General features: G+C 43.1%; 1 protein-coding gene across 1 annotated transcript in view; it reads left to right on the forward strand.

Moving 5' to 3' along the window:
- The first annotated feature begins 9,942 nt into the window (after positions 1–9,942).
- Positions 9,943–24,026, forward strand: part of ATG16L1 (autophagy related 16 like 1) — a 29,318-nt gene continuing 15,234 nt past the window's right edge. The window contains exons 1-11 of the mRNA XM_015426859.1: positions 9,943–10,093; positions 10,273–10,468; positions 14,829–14,922; positions 15,579–15,684; positions 16,509–16,582; positions 16,688–16,939; positions 18,064–18,129; positions 19,630–19,716; positions 21,014–21,070; positions 21,266–21,313; positions 22,113–22,217. Of these exons, the coding sequence (XP_015282345.1) occupies positions 10,354–10,468; positions 14,829–14,922; positions 15,579–15,684; positions 16,509–16,582; positions 16,688–16,939; positions 18,064–18,129; positions 19,630–19,716; positions 21,014–21,070; positions 21,266–21,313; positions 22,113–22,217 (1,004 nt within the window). The 5' untranslated portion in view covers positions 9,943–10,093; positions 10,273–10,353. The remainder of the gene's footprint in view (positions 10,094–10,272; positions 10,469–14,828; positions 14,923–15,578; positions 15,685–16,508; positions 16,583–16,687; positions 16,940–18,063; positions 18,130–19,629; positions 19,717–21,013; positions 21,071–21,265; positions 21,314–22,112; positions 22,218–24,026) is intronic.

The raw sequence follows: 24,026 nt of genomic DNA on the forward strand, positions 1-24,026 counted from the left end.
AAAAAAAATTCAAAAAAGCTTTCTTTCAGCTGCTTTCCAAAATGCAAACCAGCATTAAAGTGATGATCCCTTTAATCAGCAAGAATCAAAAGTGCTCACACTTTTTCTGGTCACAGCTTTGTCTGGCAAAAAGTAGAAAAAAAACTTTGCAGGAAAAAGTTAGTTCACTTTTAAAATAAGCCTCTATGTGCTGGCTCAGCTCTCTCTCTCTCTCTCTCTATACAATGAGCATTTAAACCGCCCTATGCTACCAATTTGTTGTAAATAGTCAAAAATTGTTTAATACTCAGACTATTTGATGGATCTTGCTCTATTGGAAAGAAGAGATTTCTTTGCTTTTTAAAAATACTTTATTCTAAGGGAAAAGGTACACGGGATTGCTACAAATTAACAAAACACTAAGAGCTACATTTCTAAGCTTCCTATACTGAAGACAAGCACACACGTAATGGAGATTTCCTCCTTCTTCTTGACCCCTAGAAAGGAAGTCACCTGGAACAAATGACCAATCTGCATCAAAATAGAAGTTACTTTTCCCGGGCAAATCCCCCATTGGCTTAGTGCCAGGTATCCCTTCCAGGTCAGTCTAAACAATAGCAAACTAGGAATACAAGTTAACCCTATAATGACTGAATCAGACCTTGTAAACACATACATTTCCAACAGTTTTGATGTGTGTGTGTTCCTTTAAATGTTAGTTTGATTGCAGTAATGCAAGGAGGGTGATAGGGGGAGATATGTGTGCTGTGATTGGCTGATGTCTGAGATTGTGGGAGGAGATGTTCTGAGGGTAATCGGTGTGTGTGTTTTTATGACAGAGTTCTCTGTGTGTGTCTTTGGAGAGTGAAGTGTGGAGAAGCTTTAAAGAGAGTCTGTGGAACTCTAATTTTTTTGTGAGAGAGTCTAAATGGCAAAGAAACAAGTTGTGTCTAAACTGTGTGGTTAGACAAATGTTTTATCTTGTGTGCCTAAGACTAAGAGCTTAAACAGTTTGGCTACATATATGAGAGAGAGAGAGAGAACCCTGTCAGAGTAGAATTTTGGTGTCTGAGAGACTGTGCGTGACACCCAGCTTGCTAGTTATATTTTACAAGTTCCTTTTTCCAGAAACAGTTCAAGTTAACCAGAAACCTATTGTGTTCTATATTCAATAAATCCATTTTTGTTTAAACATATCCCAGAAATCGGTACAGTCCTTCCTCAGGGCCACATAGTCCTCTGAAGTGCCCAGACCCTGGGTCATACTACCAAAGGAGAGAGACTTGGAATGTTTAATTCCTGGTGGCAGCAGAAAACTACCAAGTTTATATACACAAAGTGTGAATTAAAGGTAAAACCGTTTCCCATATACGCAAGCACGTCTCAGAGTGGTTTTAAAGGTGAAACAGTCCCCCCCCCCAATAGGAAGGGCGCCACACACCCAAAGCAAGCCCCCTGAAGATAACCTCAGTGATTGCATAGATTTGGGGTTGCCAGGTCCCAACTGGCAACTGTTGGGGGGTGGGAGGAGCTTACCTGGGGTGGGAGGGAGGCCAGGCTACATCATGTGTACTGGAAGTGATATCATCACATTGCACCATCACAGCGATTCTCTGGTGTTTGGGTAAAAACTCTATGATAAAAATGGCTTCTACCAATGGCAAACACAATGATGTCCCTTCTGGTACACGCCAGAAGTAACATTGCCATGTCACCGGGGACATAGCCTGGGCCTCCCTCCTGTTCTTGGTAAATCCTCCCGCTGGCTAGCTGATTCTGTTCCTGGTAAGTCCTCCTGCTGGCCAGCAGGGCCCAGGATGGGTGGTGGTTGTGGTTCAATAGGGTTGCCAACCTTCAGGTAGTGGCTGGAGATCTCCTGGGATTACAACTGATCTCTAGGTGACAGAGATCAGTACACCTGGAGCAAATGGCTGTTTTGGAAGGTGAACTCTATGGCCTTATACCCCACTGACATCCCTCCCTTCCCCAAATCCCCCTCTCCACGGGCTCCACTCCTAAAATCTCCAGGCATTTTCCAATACCAAGCTGCCAACCCTATTCTTCAGGTATGGGGTGGTTCTTCAGGTATGTTGGTCCCAAACTACATAGGGCTTTAAATGTCAGCCCCAGCACCTTGAACAAACTACATAGGGTTTTAAATGTCAGCACCCCAGCCCAGAAACAAATTTTGAGCCAGTGTAGGTGGAACCAGACTGGAGTGACATCATTCCCTCGACCCACTCCAGTTAACATTTTGGCTGCAGCATTCCGCACCAATTAAAGTTCCCAAACACTTTTCAAGGGCAGCCCCATGTACAGCATACTGCAGTAATCTAATCTAGACGTAACCAGGGTATGTATCACAGTGGCCAGATCTTTTCTGCCCAGGAAAGGCCACAGTTGGCTGACCAGCTGAAGCTCGTAAAAGGCACTCCTGGCTACAGCTGCCCCCCTGCTTAACTAGCAGGAGGCCTGGTTCCAACAGTACCACCTGGCTTACAGACCAGTTCCTTCAAAAGTAGTGCAAGCCCATGTAGAATGGGTGACACCTTAAATCCTGGGTCAGACCTTCTGCTTACCAATGCCCAGGGGTCATTTTCTGCAGGAGCACACAGGAGCGGAGCTCCGGCAGTAAAGAGCCCAGGGGGCGGGCACATGCAACAAGCCCCACCCCCTGCTCCCAGCAGCCCTCAGTCAGAGCAAGAAGCAGCCAGGTACGTTGCAGAGCTTCCCCCGGCTCCCCGGTCCAAAACAGTCCAGTGGCACCTTTAAGACCAAGTTTTATTCAGGTACAAGCTCTCCCTCCTCTGCGAGGACAGATCTGCACTTCCCCTCCCACCCATAGCTAGCAATCCAAAACAGTCCAGTAGAGCCTGAGCAGTGGGTGTTGCCTTCTGACACACTTCCGGTGATGTCAGGGGGTGTGGCATATGCAAATAAGTTATGCTAATGAGTTATGCTAATGAGCTCCTGCACCTCTTTTTCTACGAAATGACCCCTGCCAATGCCACTTCCATCTTGCGCTGGGTACAATCTTGAGAACACTTTCCTGGGAGTAATCCTTATTGAACAGACCTAAATCAGATTCTAAGTATACCTGCTTAACAGTGCAATCCACAGCAGAGTTATATCCTTTTATATCCATTGAAATAAATGGGCTTAGAACGGAGTAACTCTGCTTAGGATGGCACTGTTAATCACAGACGTCCCAGCTTCTCATCTAGTTTAGATTTAAGAGTGTGGACTTATTTTGGGGGGTGGAGTACTAAACATGGCTGACAGAAAGGGAGGCCAGAGTATTAAAACTTGGAATTTAAACACATGCATACATTAATTTATTAAACTGTTAAACATCAAGAAAAATAATAAAACCAAGAAATGTCTATATAGGGTTATTAAGTAGGGATGCCAGCCTCCAGGTGAGACCTAGGAATCCCCCAGAATTACACCTCATCTCCAGACTACAGAGATCAATCCCCTTGGAGAAAATTGATGCTTTAAGGGTGGACTCTGTGGCATCGTACCCCATTGCGGTCTCTGTCCTCCCCAAGCTCCATCCCCAAATCTCCAGGAGTTCCCAAACCTGGAGCTGGCAACCCTACCCCCCCCCACACACTGCTGGTGGCCATGGGTGAGCTGGCAACTGAATTATTAAATGTTAACCTAAATAAAAATCTTTTTGATAGCTTTTTGAAAGCATGCTTTGACCAAGGTGGGACTCACCTATCACTTGACACCAAAAATTATTTTAGCATTTATTCATATTTAAGATAAAGGTAGTAGGGGGAAAAATCAAAGTGACTGAAAAACTCCTGCAAAGTAGCTCTATGGTATATATACATCAACTATTTATTGCACCAAACACCCATTAATCTGTCATGTACTTTTTGCTCTGCTGTGCAAGACAGTGACAAAGCTTTTGTTGTGCTCTTAGAGCAGCTATTTATACACTCTGAGTCATGCTTCTTGAAATGGCGTTCTTTTGCCACCTATTAAAAATTAGAAGCATCATTAATTCCTACAAAAGACGCTAAGTGCTCTCACTGTTCTGCTTCTCGGAAAAAGGGAAACAGATTAATTGTATCACTTGGCATTACTCAGAGCCTTTAGGGAAATTCCAGAATCAATAGATATTTTTAATCTCTAATCTACGATGCTGGACTGCAGCAACACTCTGGCTAGTTGTGTAAAGCTTTTAAAGCTGTCATAGAACCAAATCAGGCTTTCTCAGGCACTGCTTCACTTCAGACATATCCAGGGCTCTTTTTGTAGAAAAAGCCCAGCACGAACTCATTAGCATAACAGGCCACACCCAACAGCAGGAACTCATTAGCATATTGGACCACACCCCTGACAGCACAGCTCATTAGCACATTAGGGCGCACCCCCATGGTACCAGAAGTGTGGTTATCCAGCCACACCCACCTTTTGCTTGTTATTCTGTTTACCTTGTTTGTTGTCAAAACCCAGGGCCTTTTTTGTAGCAGGAACTCCTTTGCATGTTAGGCCACACACCCCTAATGTAGCCAATCCTAATGAGTTTCTGCTGTTCGGTGTGGCATGTTATGCTAATGAGTTCCTGCTGGGCGTGGCCAACTTGGGAGCCAGCTGGAACTCCGTTCCTGTGCGTTCCTGCCCCAAAATAGCCCTGGACACATCTAGATCCATATCTTAGAATATCACTATTTTTTTTAAATTTGCTTAAGACCTTGGTGTTTATGCAGGCATTTGGTGGTCAGATTAAGCCAGAGGTGTGTGTTATTCTGTTTTTAACAAATTAGTGCAGCCTGTCCTTCTGCGCCAATGTAGGAGGACACAGCATAAATCAAACATTTTTAAAAGCTTCTTACCAAGGATGCAAAACTGCCTGAGACTCTATTACTGTTACAAATAGTCTTTTATGCCCTGTAAAAATCCATCCTACAATAGCTTCTAAAACGGAAATGATTAGTTAACAATTTTTTTTTAATCTCCTAATGTAATTTATGTATGTATTTAGTGGGTATCAATGCCACCTTTCCTTTCATAGAATGGCCAAGGCAGTTAACAAGCTCTCACTCAAAACCAGTTCAGGGAGATGGTTATGTGAATCAGAACCTAAGTCTCTTTGTTGCCTCAATCCTGAACTAACAGGATTCAGGTTCAGTTCGACTCCCTGCATAAAATATAGTACAGATTTAAAAGTAAAAACATTATTAAAGACAATTAAAACCCCAGGCATGGCTATCAGATTTTTTTTTCCAATGGCCTTTTGCAACATTTCCAAATGGTGCCAGGAAGGCTATAGTGATTGTGCCAATCACACTTCCCGAGGAAAAGCGTTCCATTGTTTACAACTGGCACCAAGAAGCTGTACTGAGGTACTTATGAACTAGCTGGGCCTGAAACATGTTCACTACCAACAATTCTTATCTTTCTTTTTTTTTAATCCCCCTACGGAGAGGTTTTTATTGGTTTTTTTGCAGACTACAAAACTACAACAGAAAATATAGGGAAGGGAACTACAACTAGGGGAAACAGAAGAGAAACCCATAACTAGCTAAAAACCAAGAGTAGGAGATCAATATCTCAGTTTATCATCATGCTATTTTCAAAAAAACAATCAATACTACAATGAATTTAGTCGGTTATGCTAGATTATTATTATTTAACCATCCCTTTAACTGTTTAAAGAGATCCCCAGAGCATCCCCAAGTTATTTCAACATTTTTTTCAGGCACACATCAGAGTCCTTCAGTCCTTATTTGTTCTTATCTTTTCTAATCCTCAGTTTATATAGGCCTTTGGGGGCAGCCACCCTTTTTCTGAAGGGGAGTCCTCGTCCGAAGTCCCCGAGCCCAACTTGCCATCAGATTTGCTTTCTTCTTCCTCCCCTTTGCCCTCCTCTGGTTCCACAAGCTGTGTTCGCAGAAATTCCCGTGCTTTGAAAACAGAGTCAATCTTTTCTTTTTTATTGTGGAGCTTGAAAACGACGTATTCTGGGATTACCCATATGTAACTGATAGAATTTGTTTGTAAGAAAAGGATTAATTCTTTATAGTTCTTTCTCCTCTGTCTTATATCAAATGGAATGTCTTTTAAAATCCTGATATTATTGTCCCCAATTTTCAAAGGTGTTCCCGAAGTTGCTTTCAAAATAGCATCTCTCACATTTCTCTTCGAGAATCTGACCACTATTTCCCCAGGCAGATTATTTTTCTTGATGTATGATGAATAAGATCTGTATACCACATCCATCTCGCTGCAAAGATACTCCGCTGTTAAATCTGTCATTGGGGCTATTGCTTTACTCAGCCGTTGCTTCAGATTATCTCCTCTAAATTCCGGGACCCCTTGGAACCGAAGGACCAAATTTGCTTTATCCATTTGTAACTGTAAGAGTTTTGTCTCTTCTGTAGCTTGCTTCATTTCCAGCTTTTGCATCTTTTTCTTAACTTTTTTAGTAGTGACATCCATTTCACCTTCTCTCCCATTTGCTCTGTTGTTTTTAAGGCTTGGGTCAGTTGCATCTGCTGCGCTGCGAGACTCTGCCCAATTACTGACAGTTGTTTAATGCCAGTGATCTCGTCCAGCAGGGGGCGCAGGGAGTCAGCTAAGAGTTTTGAGAGCTCAGTGACCTCATCCGTTGGAGGAGTAGCCCCTAGTTTTGATTTCAACAGCTTCTCTTTCTCCTGTTTCTTCCCTGCCATCTTTTTGGATTTGTTTACTTTTCAAAGAAGTTGCTAAAGTCTCTGATCTTCACCCAAACGCTTTTCTGCGCTCTGGTAAGTCTCTTAGAACAGTTTTAATAGCTTATTTTTCCACTCCCCCCTCTTTCCTTCCGTGTTTCGTCTATGCGTTTCCCCTGCTCGCTTTCCTGTCACTCTTTAGGTGGGACAGTTTCTTTTTATATCTTCATGCTCGCTTCAACCCGACTCACAGTTTGTTGTTGGCCATTCGGCCTTGCTCGTCATCATTTATTTCGCCCGATCTCCATGCTTGTTCTGGTCAGCAGCACTCGTACTATGCGGTCACTCAGCGGCAGGACCTTCAGGGCGGAGGGGCGCCTCAATTCTCTGGCTTTCGGCCATCGAAGAGGTCGCCCCTCAAAAGCCCCCTGGCTGGGAGCCTTTTACCAAGGCTCTTGGAGGGTTGTGACCCGTCGGACCCCCTCCCACACACTGGTGTGCAGTTTACATCCCCAGGACATCTGGGAGATGCATCTGCCTGCGTGTTGCCATAAACCGGAAGCTCAACAATTCTTATCTTTTTTTTAAAATAAAGTTTTATTGATATTTTAAGCACAAAACAATTCCAATAGAAAAGTCAGAATACAAGCGAAACAGGCCGTACCATTTACAACTTTCACTACAATAATAGTGCCCTATAGAACCGTGTATAGACTTCATAACGTTTGATTCAGTTAAATAGTAACATCTTGTATTTAACATTGCAAATTTCTTCCCAGTCGAACCCACCTATATTGAGTCTATCTAATAAAGGATACCAAGCATGCATTGGACTCATCAAGTCGCATTCCGTTTGAGTTTCTGTGTAAAACGTATTAAAATTCTTATCTTAATAAGCAAAATCCCAACACACAAGAACAACCAAAATAACACCAATAGAGTAGAAGTTTTTGTTTTCTCCAGATGCTGAATATAAAGAAGGGGGTGGAAATGGTGATGATTTAGTCTGAAACACCATTTCTCTCTGGCCCCCTTAAGCCCCCAGTCACAACGCAATTAAGCATTCTGGAGAACTAAAAAGTTTGCAACGTTTTGAATACTGCTGTTCTCAGTAAAAGGCTTTCATTTTAAACATAAGCCCTGCTGGATCAGACCAGTAGTCCATCTAGTCCAGCACCCTGTCTCACACAGTGGCCAACCAGTTCCTCTGGACAGCCAACAACAGGACATAGAGGCCAAGGCCTTACCCTAATGTTGCCTCCTGGCTCTGAGATTCAGAGGATTAGTGCCTCTGAATGCGGAGGTCCCCCTCAGTCACCATGGCTAAAAGCCATTGGTAGACATCCTCCATGAATCTATCTAATCCTTTTTAAAAGCTGTTTATTCCTGGGGCGATCACTATATCTACATACATCCTCTGGCAGTGGATTCCACATTTTAATCACTCTCTGTGTAAAGTAGTATTTCCTTTTGACCATCCTGAACCTACTGCCCATCAGCTTCATTGGATGCCCTTGAGTTCTAGTATTTTGGAGAGGGAGAAAATGTAGAGACCCTTGAAATTTTGTATTGGACCAATACAACTGTCTTCAACTCTGCCTTTAATAAGTATATAGAAGTGTGAAATAAGATGTTTTGTACTCATATGTCAACATTTACACATAGGTGCAAATAGAATTAACACCTACCCAGCTCCTTCACAGATTTAACTTCTAGAAACCTGAAGAATGGCAGCTCTTGCCACACACACCAATAATATTTAGAAAAGGCATCTCCTCCTCGAAACCAGGGGTGGTTTGGCCCTTCGCTTTACTAGGAGAAACCCTGGTGGGCCACTGCCCTGGAGGGCCATCTGTGCAGAGCCTGAGGGAAAGGGAATGAGGAGGAACAGGGCAGCACACGACTTTGCCCCACCCGCCAGGGAGCCGGGCAGTCTATGAGGAGTAGGGGTACTGCAGTGTCCAGCTTTCCCCTGTGCAGGCCCAGGCACAGTGCAGCTGGTGAGGAGGAACATATTGGCTGTGTTCCTTGGCTATTCTGCCCTCAGGGCAGCAGGGCAAAGCTTGAGCGTTGCACCCCAGCTGGAGAGCAGGGCATGTTGGTGGTGCCCAACTTTGCCCTGTGCCAGCCCTGGCAAGGAGGAGCAGTACTGTGCCTCCATCCACTCTTCTCTCCTCCATCAAGTGAGGGAGTCAGAAGACCCCCTACACCAAATCCCTCAAAAATCAAGGAGAGAGTGGCGTTACTTGAAACGAGAGAGGGAGGGTTGTTTTATTTGGCTTTCACCTCACATTAGGCTTAATGTAGAAGATTGCATTTGTACCATTTGCTTGATTCAAAAATATTGTCTCCACACAAATTTATTGCAGCTTCAGGCTGCTTCATTCCTAGGGTTGCCAGTCTCCAGTTGGCACCTGGAGATCTCCTGCTATTACAATTGATCTCCAGACAACCAAGATCAGTTTTCCTGGAGAAATTGGCTGCTTTGGAGGGTGGATCCTATGGCATTATACCCTTCTGAGGTCCCTCTACTCCCTAAACCCCACCCTCCTCAGGCTGCACCCCTAAAATCTCCAGGTATTCCAGAGCTGGCAACCGTATTCATTCCACTCCACCCCCATACATCATCTATTAGTCTTTCAGATGCTCCAAGACTGCTTTTCCTTTTTGCTGCAACGAATTATTCTGGCTACCCACGCTAGGACTTCACAAAAGACAATGGCAAAGCTAAATAAATTCTCATTACAAATAAGCCACGTTTTACAAAGGGAACTAAGACTTGAGATATTCCGCTGCTCTGAAGTGAGTGGATTTAACCAGATAATGTGGGCAGGGTTTAATTCTCAAGTGCCAATCAGGGGGCTTCTCCAACTCCAAACATGGAGACCGCTCCAGGGCCCGCTTGTGCGTTCATCTCAAAGACGATTGGTCCTTCCGCGGACTCTACTTTGCCACCAAGTCCTTCCTAAGATGGCGATCGCAGAGGCGCCATCGCAGAGGCCCCATGATCCCTTCCTAAGATGGCATTTAGTCAAGGTCCCTACCAGCAGCTATTTTGCCCGGAGCCAACCAACGTATTTGCCAGATTGCATAGCGACTGTTCCCCCCCCCCTTAAATCGGGGAGCAGATATACATAGGTTGACTAACACGGAGGAAGAGAGAAAATTACAGCGCTATTAGGACGATAGGTGTGGCGTGGTGGGGAAGTCTGTCTGATTCGTTGGTTTCTAGTCAGGCATCCCCGACCACGTCTCTGACGAGATAACCTGGGAGCCCGGCATGGGAAGGCCCCTCGTGACGTTCTACCGCCCGGCCTACACGGTGTTTGATTGCGGGAAGAGGGCGCGGGGCTGGATGGGGGCTACGGCCCGGCTGAGGAGTGGGTGAAAGGATCTGGCCGACTAAGGGAGGCTCCGCTTCGGCTCCGTGCTTGATGGTAGCGGCGGTAAGCTCTCTGCACGCCCCTCCGCTGTCACCATGTGCAGCCCTGGGCATTGGGGGTGGGGTGGGGGGTGGCCGGGCGTTTAACGCAACCAGCCCCGTTGGCTTCTCGGTGCTTGCTCTGCCGGGAATCAGCCGCCGGCTCGTTTGAGTGGTCGTTTCCTTCTCCTGCTTCTCTCTCAGAGTCTGTCTCCCCGGCCGACTTAGCTCGCTCTTGGGCAGAGAGAGAGAAGGACGACAATTGGAGGAACCGTCTGTGGGAAGATGTCTTCTGGGCTCAGGACAGCGAGTTTCCCCGCCTGGAAGCGCCACATCCTGGACGAGCTGAGGCGACGGGATCGGCTCCAGAGACAGGCCTTTGAAGAGATCATCTTGCAGTGTAAGCCACGCGTTTTGATCGCGTTTGAAAGCTCTTGAGTTTGGGTTGTGAGGGGCTGGCAAGTGACGCTATGAGCGATCTGAGAGATCAGAAATGGTGTTGTTGCGACGGTTTGGACAAAATACGTTCTGGCTGCTGTTGGTTCTTCTGTTTCTTGGACTGTGGTCCCTGGGTGGCTGTCATTCGAGGTTGTCTTCTGGGGTGTTCTGAATTACTGGCTTGGTTGCCATTGGTGTTTCCATCTGGGGCATTGGTCCTTGCAAGGTTAGAAGCTAAGAGCAAGGATTTCTGATTAATTTAGACCCCGTTCTAAAGGTTTTGCCTTGCAAGAGGGATGGATCGGGGGCGCATCAAACGGGCGCGATCACACCGCAACATCTGGGAAGTGGAGCACACCCGTCACCGATCCGTCCTTTCCAGGCGAAACCGCACATTAAAAAAAACCCTAGAAAAGAGTACTACCTACCTGAAGCTCCGCAGCAAGGGCGGCCGTGGGATCGCTGGCACGCCCGTCTTCCGCAGCATTCAAGGCTCCCGGCCAAACTGCGCATGCGCACACATGCACAGCCGGCTGCCTCGCTCTCCATTCCGTGGCTTCCCCCCCCCCCGCATCTGATCGTGCCGGGGAGCAACTGTGCGGTGGCTCAAGGGGTCTGTCTGATCCCGCCGCCGTGCGTCTATTTTGCTGCAGCTCAGAAAAGCCGTGCTTTGGCCATGCTTTTCCCCGTGTGACCGGGGCCAGAGTGCCTCTCTTCACTCTTCTTTTCTTAACTGGCATTTCCAGTACCTGATAGTATCTACATTTGGGTCCAGTGTATCTACTTTTGGGTCCAGGTGTGGTTTTCTGGTCTTTTGATGGACTCAAAATAAAATGTGGATTGATGTCTGTATGAACTGATTGTAGCTTTTTGTTTTCAAATTTCCTTTGTTAAATGTCTAGAGTACAAAATGTAAGAAAGATAATAATTTGAAACTGTTGTATTTTTCTGGGTGTGTTTGTTTACCCTAAACATTCTGTATGCACAACAGAAGAGACTTGTGGTTGATCTGCAATGGTTGCCTGATTGTGTTGTCCCTAAGAATTTCAGCGGAATAGAAGGAACTATTTAAGGGACATTGTTACCCTTTTGAGCCTGTGGGCACCTTTGGAATTAAGAGTTTTAAGGGGTTGGAGCACTTTTCTTATGAGGAAAGACTGAAGAGTTTGGGACTTGTTAATTTATAAAAGAGATGGTTGAGAGGGGGGGTATGATAGAGGTTTGTGCACAGAGTTGAGAGGATGAACAAAGACAACTTTTCTTCCCAAAATACTAGAATTTGGGGATATCCAGTGAAATTAATGATCAGTAGATTCAGAATAAACAAAGTGATATTGAACAAAAGGAAATACTACTTTACACAATGAGTGATTAAAATGTGTAATTCACTGCCAGAGGATGTAGTGACGACCTGATTCATGGAGGACTGGTCTGTCAGTGGTGACTAAAGGGAATCTCCACATTCAGGGGCAGTAAACCTTGGAATGCCAGTGCCAAGAGGCAACATCTGAGGACGATCTCAAACTGTATGTCCTGTTGTTGGCCTTCCATAGTAACTGGTTGGCCACTGTGTGAGACAGGATGCTGGACTAGATGGACCACTCCTCCATTTTATCCTCACAACAATCCTGTTAAAGTAGATTAGGCTGAAAGTGTGGTAGAGTGAGGATTCAAACTGGGATCTCCCAAATCCTAGTCCAACATTCTAACTATTATACTACGCTGGCTGTAAAATGGCTGCTGCAGGAGGTGAAGCCAACAACAAAATATTAGGGAGCAAGGCTGTACATAACTATAATAGGAACTCTTCAACATTAAGGTAGAAGCTCTGCTTTACAGGACAGCATTTTGAATGAACGTATTATTTAAATCAAAGTGGATAGCTGTGTTGGTCTAAAGAAGTAGAACAAAGTTTAAGTCCAGTGGTACCTTTAAGACTAACAAAGGCCCCGGTCACACGGAAGGTTTTGGCCCGGGAGAGGGACGGATTGGGGCACAGCAAACGGGCGCAAGCACACCGCAACATCTGGGAATCAGCATGCACCCGTCCCCGATCCGTCCCTTCAAGCCTAAAGCGCGCATCAAAAAAACCCCAACCCGCAAAAGAGCAGGACTTAACTGGAACGCCGCAGCAAGCACGGCCGTGGGACTGCCGGCGCGCTCATCTTCGGTAGCAATCCAGGCTCCTGGCCGAACTGCACAAGCGCACACATGCGCAGTTCGGCTGCCTCGTTCTTTCTTCAGTGGCTTCCCCCAGGCATTTGATCGTGCCGGGGAGGAACTGCGCGGCGGCTCAGGGGATCTGTGATCCCGCCGCCACGTGTCTCTTTTGGTGCGGCTTTCAAAATCCGCACTTTGCCCGCAGCAATTCCCCCCCCTCCCCGTGTGGCAGGGGCCAAAGTTTTATTCAAGGCATGAGCTATTGTGTGCATGCAAACTAGATGCCACTAGACTCAAACTTTGTTCTCATATTATTTAAAACTATTTTATTGCTTACACACAGCTTACTTTCCATTATGGGGGCAGCTGTTGCCAAAGCAATGTTTTTAAAACTCTGTACAGGCAATCAGATCTCCAGTGGCCGGTCAGAAGCCCTTTTGGTCAAAAGCCTCACCTGGATCATCCTACTTTTTAAAAGCATTTGGCAGGTCTCAGGAAAGATGTTGGCAGACACCGTGGTGCCCAGAGCCACCATGCTGGGAACTCTTGATGCATTTGCTCCCAGTACATGCTGCAGCAAAGATGGGCAGAAATATTACAGAAAAGATCTGTCTGTGTAGGGGATTCTCAGTCAACAGCATAATGGGATTTATCATTTTGCTTACAGTGTATTAAGACCAAAAAACCAAAATTCCTTAGAGAATGACTCTATTAAGAAGTGTGTATCTAAAACTTTCCGTCAAGTCTGTGTTTGTTCAGGAGAGAGAAGGGGGTTCCTTAGCTGTCTGAAACAATGCATTATAGAATCCTTATCTAGCCTGCCTGGCATGCAAAGGATTGCCTAACAAGAAAGGAGTGTACATAGCCTTCTAAAATGACGATGCAGCATCTAGCAATACTACCAGCAGGGCGGCAAGCTGTCCTTGGTGCCTTGATCTCCTTGGGTTCCCTGTGGAACAGAATGGGAAATTCTGCTTTGATGAATGGGAAGTGATGTTCCAGCATCCACACTACTCTTAATCTAATGTGCATAACGATAGTGAGGTATGGATTAGAATGAAATACCGTGAATAATACCTTTATACTACATAGATTTTTCACAGTGGAGCACCACTGTTAAAAATGAACTCATTACCAAATTGCTGCATAAGCAAGATATTAGCCTGATGAAGAAAGGAAGAAAAGATTTTTTAATATGTTGTCGAAGGCTTTCACGGCCGGAGTTCATTAGTTGCTGTAGATTTTCCGGGATGTGTGGCCGTGGTCTTGGCATTGTAGAACCTGACGTTTTGCCAGTAACTGTGACCGGCATCCTCAGAGGTATAAACACAGAAAGATGGAATACTCTCTGTGTCAAGGTGAGAAGAAAATGGCCTTCTTCTCACCTTGACACAGAGAGTATTTCATCTTTCTGTGTTTATACCTCTGAGGATGCCGGTCACAGTTACTGGCAAAACGTCAGGTTCTACGTACAATGTCAAGACCACGGCCACACATCCCAGAAAATCTACAGCAACTAAAAGATTTTTTGCTGCAAGCAAAGCCTGTCATTCTGGTAAGAATATCTTCTTGGTCATATCCGAAGCATCTAAGTCTGCCATGGCTCCTTCACTCATTTGAGCAAGGCCTTCTGCAGGTGCCACCCTGCAAATGAGCAAAATCAACAACTGCCCGTACACGTGTGTTCTCTATTGTGACTTTGTTACACAGTTATTGGCGTCGTATGGCAATGAAATGGTTCAGAAAGGGATAGGGATTGTAGAGTTTACTACTGTGTACTGTCTGCTGTGTGTATGCTCCTACTGTGTAATTTCTGTGTCATTTAATCTGCCACATTTGATACATATGTTTATTTTCAGCTCTGCTTCAGATTTCTGCAACCTAAACTCTATTGCATTGTTTATTGGATGTCCCACCCTGTTGATCGTATTGACTTGCACTGTGTAATCAGCCTGGGGTCTCAGTAAGAACGGCGGGCTATAAATAACATAAATAAGAATAGCAGAATGCATAAAGAGTATTGTTCTGTATTCTTACTTTGATACAGTTGTTTTATGATACAAAGGTTACAATAATTAATAACCTGTGTTCTTTGTTCAGGACTGTGATTTTTTTGTTTTGTTATTTTGGCTCTACTTTAATGGAAATTCTTTTTCCATTAGATAACAAATTGCTGGAGAAGTCAGATCTCCATACAGTGCTGGCTGACAAGCTACAAGCAGAAAAATATGACTTGCCAAGCCGGCATGAGATCAGGTATTTGCTGAAAATACTAGTAAAGATATAACAGAGTCAGTACATTATATGTATGTGGGAGAAGTAAGCAGCATCTGTAGTATTTCATGTGCAGTTCTGACCACTGCAGTACTCTTGTCTAAGTACAAAGTAACTGAAACTACTACTAATAACTGTCTTGATGTTTATAGCCTGATCCTGTGTAAGCTTTCAGTTCAGTTGGGCTTTTCCCCAAATAAATGTGCATCAGATTGAAGCCCTGCTCTTAACAGGAGATAAGATGGTGATACCATTTTTTGTTTAAAGTAGTTCAGTCTTGAGGTCCTTATATCTGCAGGAGCTGCAAGCCTTGATCTTAGAGATCAGTTAACCCATGACTGGAACATAACACCCAACATCTATAAAACCAGAGATGTACAGAGAGTGTTAGCTTCTAAGGAAGAGATTTTTAATATAGGTGAATACAGTGTTTCACTTACATGATCTTACTACCTTAAGAATTTACCTTGATTATTTTGAAATAGTGATCAGTGGTTTATGCTACAACTATGAATTAAAAATTAAATTTAAATGAAAAATGGGTTTCTGGGAGTTGTATTGGCACTTGAGGTATGTTTGGAAATGTATGCATTAGCGGGACCAAGCATTTCCTCTTCTTTTCTCTTCAAAAATTCCAGTCCAGGACATGATGGTACAAGGAATGATGTTCACTTGCAAGAAATAGCCCAGCTAAGAATTAAACATCAAGAGGAATTGACAGAGCTACACAAGAAACGTGGCGAGGTTTGGATTACTTTATCCACCAACATATTCTATTTCAAGAGTACTCTTTTGCAGTAGTGTCTGCTGTTTTGTTTTCTCACTAGCAGTCTTTAAGCAGCGACTGGACAAACACTTGCCAGGGATGCTCTAGGCTGATCCTGCATTGACCAGGAGCTTGGACTAGATGGCCTGTATGGATCCTTCCAACTCTATGATTCTATGGGATTCAGACTATCTCAAATTGAAATGGTTATGTGCATTTCATTGGGTAGTGAGTCATTACTCTTGCATCCTCAACCACACTTTGATCCTTGTGCAACAGTTCAAAATGCCATTCTGTTAGGTATAAAGAAATGTGTAGATTTGTTTTTTATTAGGATCCAGCTCTTCTGTTTTTAAAACCTTGTTTCTTGTGGTTGTCAGGATGCTGGAAGAGATGTAGTGATTTTTGCCTAATGTTGAGGTTTGTTTTCTGGTCACTGTTGAAATATCCCATAATCCTAGCTGGAAGAGATTAATATGCCACAGGCATCTAATTATCAAACATAAATAAGGGTGATTTTATTTTTGAAATATCTGAAGTGGGCTAGTATGCTGACAGTTGAATGGTTTACCATGAGATGAGAAATCCCTTTTTCTAAAAACATATAGGCTCTTACAAATGTCATGGTTGATTTTTGTGTTCTTTAATTGTTTGATTTAGTTAAGGAGGTGGGTTTTCTGTGTATATGCACATATCATATAAAAGTCTATATATGCTAACAATGTGACAGTGATTGTTGGTCATAAAGTACCTCTTAAAGCAATGTTTATTTTCTGCACTAAAGTAGTTTTTGTCTTTATAGTTGGCCCAATCTGTGATTGATCTGAACAACCAAATACAACAGAAGGACAGAGAAATGCAAATCAATGAAGCAAAGTGAGTAGAATCCTTTTCCCCCCCTGCCGTAATTTGTTCTAAATGCTAGAAACCAGCCTGTTGTCTTCTTGTTGGAATCTCATGTATCGATTCCTTCTCTTGAAGGATTGCAGAATATCTGCAAAAGATATCGGAGCTAGAAACAGAGTGCCAGGAACTGCGCAACATGCTGCAAGATCTTGAACGAGCCAATCAGACTCTTAAGGATGAGTATGATGCTCTGCAGATCACCTTCACAGCGCTAGAAGAGAAATTAAGAAAAACAACTGAAGATAACCAAGAACTGGTGACTCGTTGGATGGCAGAGAAGGCTCAGGAAGCTAATCGTCTCAATGCAGAAAATGAGAAAGACTCAAGGTGTGATAGCAACAGTGTGCTCTGAGTAAATCGTTTTGTTTTGAATATGAACGTGTGACCCTCTCTCAAGGCTAGAAGCCCCTTTCTTCCTTTGATTCTGTGTAAGAGATCATAGTTCAATAAGTTTTCGAAGTCTTATGTGGATGGGTAGTGATGAGGTTGATCATAGTATTTATTTATTTACAAAGTTTATATCCCACCTTTCTGCCACCAAAGATGCTAACAGATTAAAATGTACATAAAATAGTAAAATTTCAAAACCACCCCCGTACACAAAACCCCCCCATATCATTACAACAAAAACAGAGTAAAATACTTACAAGGACCAAAAAACAAAATATTGATCACGAAGGGGGAAACACTGAGGAGATGCCAAATGAAACAAAGAAGTCTTCAGTTGCTGGTGGAGGATGGCAACAGAAGGGAACAGGTGAGTCTCCCTGAAGAGAGGGTTCCAGAGTTTTGGTACCAGGACTGAGACAGCCCTCTCCTGAGTTGCCACTGCCTAATCTCAGAATGTGAGGGTACCTCAAGCAGGATCTCCGAAGATGACCGTAGTGGTCAGGTGGGTTCATAAGGGAGTAGGCAGTCTCATATCTAGTCTAGTATCCTGGTAGCTTTCTAATGACTAGGTGCATAATATTTTAAAAAATAGCATTTTACAGCAAAGTTGATCTGAATGGAGGTCAATTATGGCTGGTTCTCATAATGCATTGTGTGTCTGTAATAGGGTATCACTTTGCCGTGCCCAAGTGCTCAGATTAAAATGACTGCAAAAATTAGGACTGGGCTAAGTGCTACTGAGTACATTAACAACTCACCAGTTTCTAACTATGTGAAAGCTTTCCAGGGTAGGTCAGGAGTTCTTGTGTGGACAAGAAATGTATTATGTGTATCACCCCTTGAAATGTTTTCTATATCAGGGTCCCCAAAACAAACCTTACTGAAGCAGTGTCTGTCGATTAGTACTTCTGAGTGTTTGTGCTTAATTCAATATAGTCTTTCGAGTGTGTTTCTCTGGTTACCATATTACAGCACACTTGAAATTCACCTTCCAAGAGCTTGTCAGCAGACTGGCCGAGCTGATGTGGAATTTCCCAGCATTTTTGTTTCTGTCCTTGTAGAAGGCGACAGGCCAAACTTCAGAAAGAACTAGCGGAAGCTGCCAAGGAACCACTGCCAGTCGAACAGTAAGTATTCCCTCATCTATTCAGCTTTTTAAAATTTGTAGCAACTGTGATTAAAGGTACTTAATTTGGCCAGTTAGAAAGGACAGGCAAGTTGTTAAACTCATCATCTATGTAATCAGTGTTTGTTTTATCACAGAAAATAATTAGGGAGGTAAGAAGAGTTGCATTAGTTTAGTTAAGGAGTTGGAGTCACTGTGGCATATGAGCATTAGTGGACAGTCTTAGGGAACATTTATTATTTATTTATTTAATTTCTACCCCGCCCTCCCTGCCGAAGCAGACTCAGGGCGGCTGACAAAGGATACTAGACAATTAAAACAAATGTATCTAAAACCAGAAGAGAATACAACATAAAAATATACAAAGTGCTAGTGCTGAGTTAATTCATATATGAATTAATTCATATATGAATTAACGGGCATGAGCAGCATCCAACAATACAAACAATCAACAGCCAGCGTAATCTGGGTTATATCTGTCTGATTAAATGATGTTATCTTCCCTCAGAGGCTTCTGTTGAGAGGGGAAAGGTTCTGTTTCAGCCATATGATTTTCTCCCCCCTGAAATCTACACTTTCCTCAGACACACTTGGTGTCCAGCCAGTGCCTCTTGACTGTTCTACATGGTGATTTGTGAAACGGAGTTTCTTTTGTCTAGGGAAAATTAACAGACCACTGCTGGCCATAGCTGTGCTATGGCCAACTTGTTTATAAAAGGCTACAGGTAACGAACATTATCTCTGCACACTAATAAATATTTGCACATCACTTATTGAGGTTACCATATTGCAGAGTTTTGAGTTTGTTTTCCTTTCCTTTTCTGTTGTACAGGGAGCATCCAGTAATCACAGTTATTAAAAAGTAAAACCAAAAACTGAGCGACAGTCTTGGCTGAAGTTCCTAGGATTGGAGCTGGCTGGAAACAGAATAAAACAGGGTCCAGTGGCACCTTAAAGGCTAACATAATTTATTCCAGGATGACCTTTTGTGAATCAGAGCTCACTTTTTCAGATGCTAAAGGAGCTCAGAAATGAAAGTTCATGTTGGAGTAAATGTTGTTAGTCTTTAAGGTACACCAGACTTGTTTTATTTTGCTACAATAGACTAGCATGGCTTACTCCTTTAGAATTACCATGAAAGATGGAAAACATCCATTAAAAGATTCATTTGCTCAAAATGAACACATTTTACATTACTTGAATACGTATCCCACCTTTTCCAGACGTTGTAGGCATCTCCTGTTCATTGATTCATTCTGCAAAATACACAAAAAAACAAGTAATTTTTTTTTTTAAGTAGCATTGTAATCTTTCTTGTTAGAGCATCCTCTTTAGTGCCACTGTGATTATAGAGAGAACGGTGAATTTCTCTGCATGGGAAGACTTTTCCTGCTTTACTCTGTAGGAAGGAAATTTTTGATGAGGTTGTAAGTAGATGAGACAAAACATCTGAATTTCCTTTAAATGATTCAAAGGAAGGCATGATCTTGTTGTTCTTCAGGGATGATGATATTGAAGTGCTTGCAGATGAAACCTCAGATGCAGCTGAGGATACATCTCCAGTGCGTGCTGTCAGTCGGACAGCCAGGTAAGAAGGGAATAGAAAAGAATGAAAAAGTTCTTTTTTGGAGAGAGCCATAAAAGACTGACTAGGAGGGAGGAACCATGCCTATTGTTAATAGCACGACAATTTGAGCTCCCTGCTGCTGTGTCTTGAAATGGGAAATACATGAGAAATACATGGACGTTAGGTCTTCTTGTGCTGATATGCTAAAGAAGTCATTACTAAAGGGTGGCCAGAAAAGGAGATGAATTAAGCATGTCTCATACATAGGCGCCATTAAAATAAAATGGAGTTAGCTTGGCTGTTGCCTACATGCATTTGTTGAGCAGGAAAAGGTCCAGTGAATTATGCCTATGGTATTCAGAATGTTAGCAGAAAACTCAGGCTTTTGGTATGGGAGTTGCCTAACCATTTTCATTGTACTTTATTTCTGAACAAATTCTCTATGATTTTATTAGCCTTATTTCGGAGCTAACGGCCACCTGTCAGTCTCCCCCAGGTAACCAGAGAGCATGTGCTCCTTATCCAGGGCTAGAAAGAGTACTACAAGGCCAAGCATTCCAGTATAGTCAGTTCCATGGTGCTTTTCTAGTCCAGAAAAAGGCATGATGTGGAGCTGTCTCACTTCTGCCCTAGGCGCTGCTTCTTCTTCTAAAAGGACACCACACAAAACAACAGTCAAACTTCCTGTCACAGCATCAGAGCGCTGGGATAGACCCATCCTTCTCATTCTGGACAGGTCAAGAGTCTTGTGGTGGTGGCAACAATGGTGCTTGGGGGAGAATGAGACAGGCTTTCTTGGTATCTGTAAGAGTGGGCTGGTAGGAAAGGTTGAATGTGTGTGTGAATCCTGAGAATCGCAGTGAAGATGGGCTTGTTTTCTTTATGTACTGTTAAGAAATTAGTCTTTAGTTTTCGGTCTCATGTGGGTCCCTGTGAGGACTTGAATAGAAAGCACCAGTATGCGTCCAGCCTCCCTGCTGGGGTAATCATTCTGAGTGCCTAAAACTTCAGTTCACCCTAATAACTTGCTCAGCCCTTAATTTTATTCTCAAGATCTAGATGATTAAGGTGCTTCAATTCTTTTTTGCTATTATCCAGCTATTTACCGAATACAGTTACGTTGGCCTACATGAATGTTTTTATTTCTTCAGTCTCAACATGATTGGTCTTCTAAGCTGTCTTGTGGTGGTTGACTTTCCATGGTGAACTTGGGTCTTGATGAGGAGGAATGTTCTCCCCGATGTGTGTTGTGGGCTATATGTGTTTTGACTTCTGCTTGAACAATTAAGGTTTAAATCTGTCCTCCCCTCCTCTTTAGTAAGCGACTTTCCCAGCCAGCTGGAGGCCTTCTGGACTCTATCACTAATATCTTTGGGTAGGTTAGAATACATTCACCTCTTTTGTTACATAATTGGTTCAATATACACCACCATTTCAGTGATGCAAGGAATGCAAACACTTGTCCTTATATCAGCCTTTTTTCCAGCTTCTGCCTCTTCTTCTTGTTTTGTTTTTGTTTTGAACTTCCTGTTCCTTCTGCTGTTTGCTGACCTCTGACTTTTCCCTCCAGTCTGTCTGAGTCTCCCCTTTTGGGACATCACTCTTCTGATGCCGCCAGGTGAAAATTCACTTGAAATTATTCACGTTTACTCCAGCATGTGAGCGAGGGATGTTGAAATAACTGCCTTGTTTAACATATTAGTAGCCATGCAAATTGTTGTAAAAAATGCTTTGGCTAGATTATAGAGGGGTAGATTATAGCAAGTCTTATAGCTGACTTGCTGACCAAACTGTCTCTTCAGTGATTGTGACATGGTCAGTCATTGTAGTTTCCTCGTGCATCAAGAGGAAGATCCCCCTTGAGCCATGAGGAAAGGCAGGAAATAAATGTGCAAATTAATTAAATGTCTAGGAGTAGTAATGTAGTGTGAGCTTTTTAAATAGACAGTCCTGATAGTTTGTATCTTTGCAGCTCACTTGGATTCCTTTGTATGGTAGAAAAATAACCACTGTTCAAAGTAGCTTGGCACATTGGTTAGCCCAGATTCAGCTCATTTTAATTCAGGGCTCCACATGGCTGCTTTCAGGTTATCAAGTCCCCCACTCCAGCATCATTAACCTATCGGGGTATGTGGAAATTGGGTATAGCTGGTATAATCTGGCAGGCTCTTGTGAGTGCCAGTTGCAGAGATTATGGCAGCTGCATGGAGTCCCAGCTATGCAAAAATGTCTTTTTGGGTGTAACCACCCAGTTACCGTAAAACTCAAATGTAGACCTGAGTCTCTCCACCCCTTTCCTCCCATTCTTACCCTACTGTGTAGTCGGGATCATCCCCGCTCTGTCCCCCACCCACAATTGAGAAACAAAGTTTGTTCCTCCTTGTGCTTCTGTATTTATTGTGTGTGTCCTTTCCCAGGAGGCGCTCTCAGTCCTCAATTTCCGTCCCCCAAGATAATGTTGATAAACATCCGGGTGCAAGCAAAGATGTGCGAGTCCCTACTACTGCAGTGTGTGTTTTTGTAAGTATTTTTAAGAAATGTAATCTTTAGAAATAAAACCAGCTACTAAGTGGGATATGTCCTTATTGAAACTATATTTTTATATATGTTTAGAGCAATATTAAGTCAAATGATGTTATCTTAAGATTGTAATTATAAGAAAATGATATAATTGATGATGTAAAGTAATGTGGAGTGGGGGGGAAGCATTGCGGGAAGCCACTGGAGGGAGGGGAGGAAATGGGAATGGGGTAGACAATGGAAAGGATGAAATGGTTTATTTCTATATGTTGAATTCCTAAGAAAAATAAAAAAATTGTTTACCAAAAAAAAAAGAAACTATATTTTTATGTCATTGTAAGCACCTTAACTAGGAGCTGCGGTGGCTCAAGTGGTTAACATGCTGAACTGCAGGCTGTGGAAGGTCGGTAGTTCAGCAGTTCGAGACCCGGGTGCCGCATGACGGATTGAGCTCCCGTCTCTAGTTCCAGCTCTTGCCAACCTAGCAGTTCGAAAGCAAGAAATTGCAAGTAGATAAATAGGTACCACTTCGGTGGGAAGGTAACAGCGTTCCGTGAGCCTGGGTGTTTAGTCAAGCCGGCCACATGACCACGGAAACGTCTTTGGACAGTGCTGGCTCTTCGGCTTTGAAACAGAGATGAGCACCGCAACCCTAGAGTCGGATTCGACTGGCTTTCGAGCAAGGGAACCTTTACCTTTTCTTTAAGCACCTTAACTAATACAGGTTTTAGCTCAAAAAACAAGTCAGAGACTCAGGTTAGCTGTGAGATGTCTTGAGGTCAGTGATGACAAGAAAAAATACTGATTGCACTACTGAATTGCACACCCGTTGCTTTCTCAGCTCCCAGCAGTGTGATTCTTTTTCTCTTCTCTCATGATCCAGTAATATTATGAGATATTTTGAAGCTGCTGATATTACATGGATGAAGTTGGTACATGTTACCCACAGTATTGGGGGCTTTGCATCAGCTGTCATCCAACAAAAGCCAGTCCAGGAGCTGTCAGTTTCGGGTTGTCTTAATGTGCATGATCTGAAGTTTTCAAGCTGAGACCTCCTGATATTAATTTCATTATGAATGGTGGCAGAAGGAATTCCATTTTGTCTCAACATCAATGTTCTACATTAAAACACAATTAACTTTATATTTAATTGCTTTTATCAGAAAATTCTCATAAAATAGTTTGGAAAGAATATGTGTGTGTAACCCTAACCCATTAAATGATAAAACTGATTTATTAACAAGAAAAAGTAAAATACACAGCACACAGTAAATTACGTAACTTGGGTGTTTACTCTCTTAAACAATGTATGGTGTTTTAATCATTGACAGAACTACTAAGAAAAAAACATTTTAAGTAACACATTAAGAAAGAAACATGTCCTGCTTTTGATGCTATGGCAACCTCACCCTCTTTGCTCCTTCACACGCAGGATTTCCCCTCCGTTTTTTCCTCGTGTCTGGCTGAGCAGCCCCTCTATATCTATTTTCTTCTTATTTGAAGGTTTATGGCTGACCCATCCTGTCATGTTATTATATTTTGATGCTGGCTCAGCCCAGAAACTTTAGGGAAGAGAAAATAACACCTTCTTAACTTCTAAAAATGGCACATGAGAGGCTTTTGAAAGTTCAAAAATAAATATTTGAATTTATTCAGTGTAGATGGGAAAACAACAGGTGAAATCAGGGATAAAATGTCTGAGGTGAATCAATAATAACTCTGAAATTACTATTTCACAAACTCCAGATAATATGTTTCCAGCAAGAAAGAGTTTTAAGCTTTTCACAATGTCTTAGAATCTTTGAGGTGAG

This window comes from Gekko japonicus, unplaced genomic scaffold, assembly GCF_001447785.1.
Source record: "Gekko japonicus isolate JY-2015 unplaced genomic scaffold, Gekko_japonicus_V1.1 scaffold14, whole genome shotgun sequence".
Taxonomy (NCBI): Eukaryota; Metazoa; Chordata; class Lepidosauria; order Squamata; family Gekkonidae; genus Gekko; species Gekko japonicus.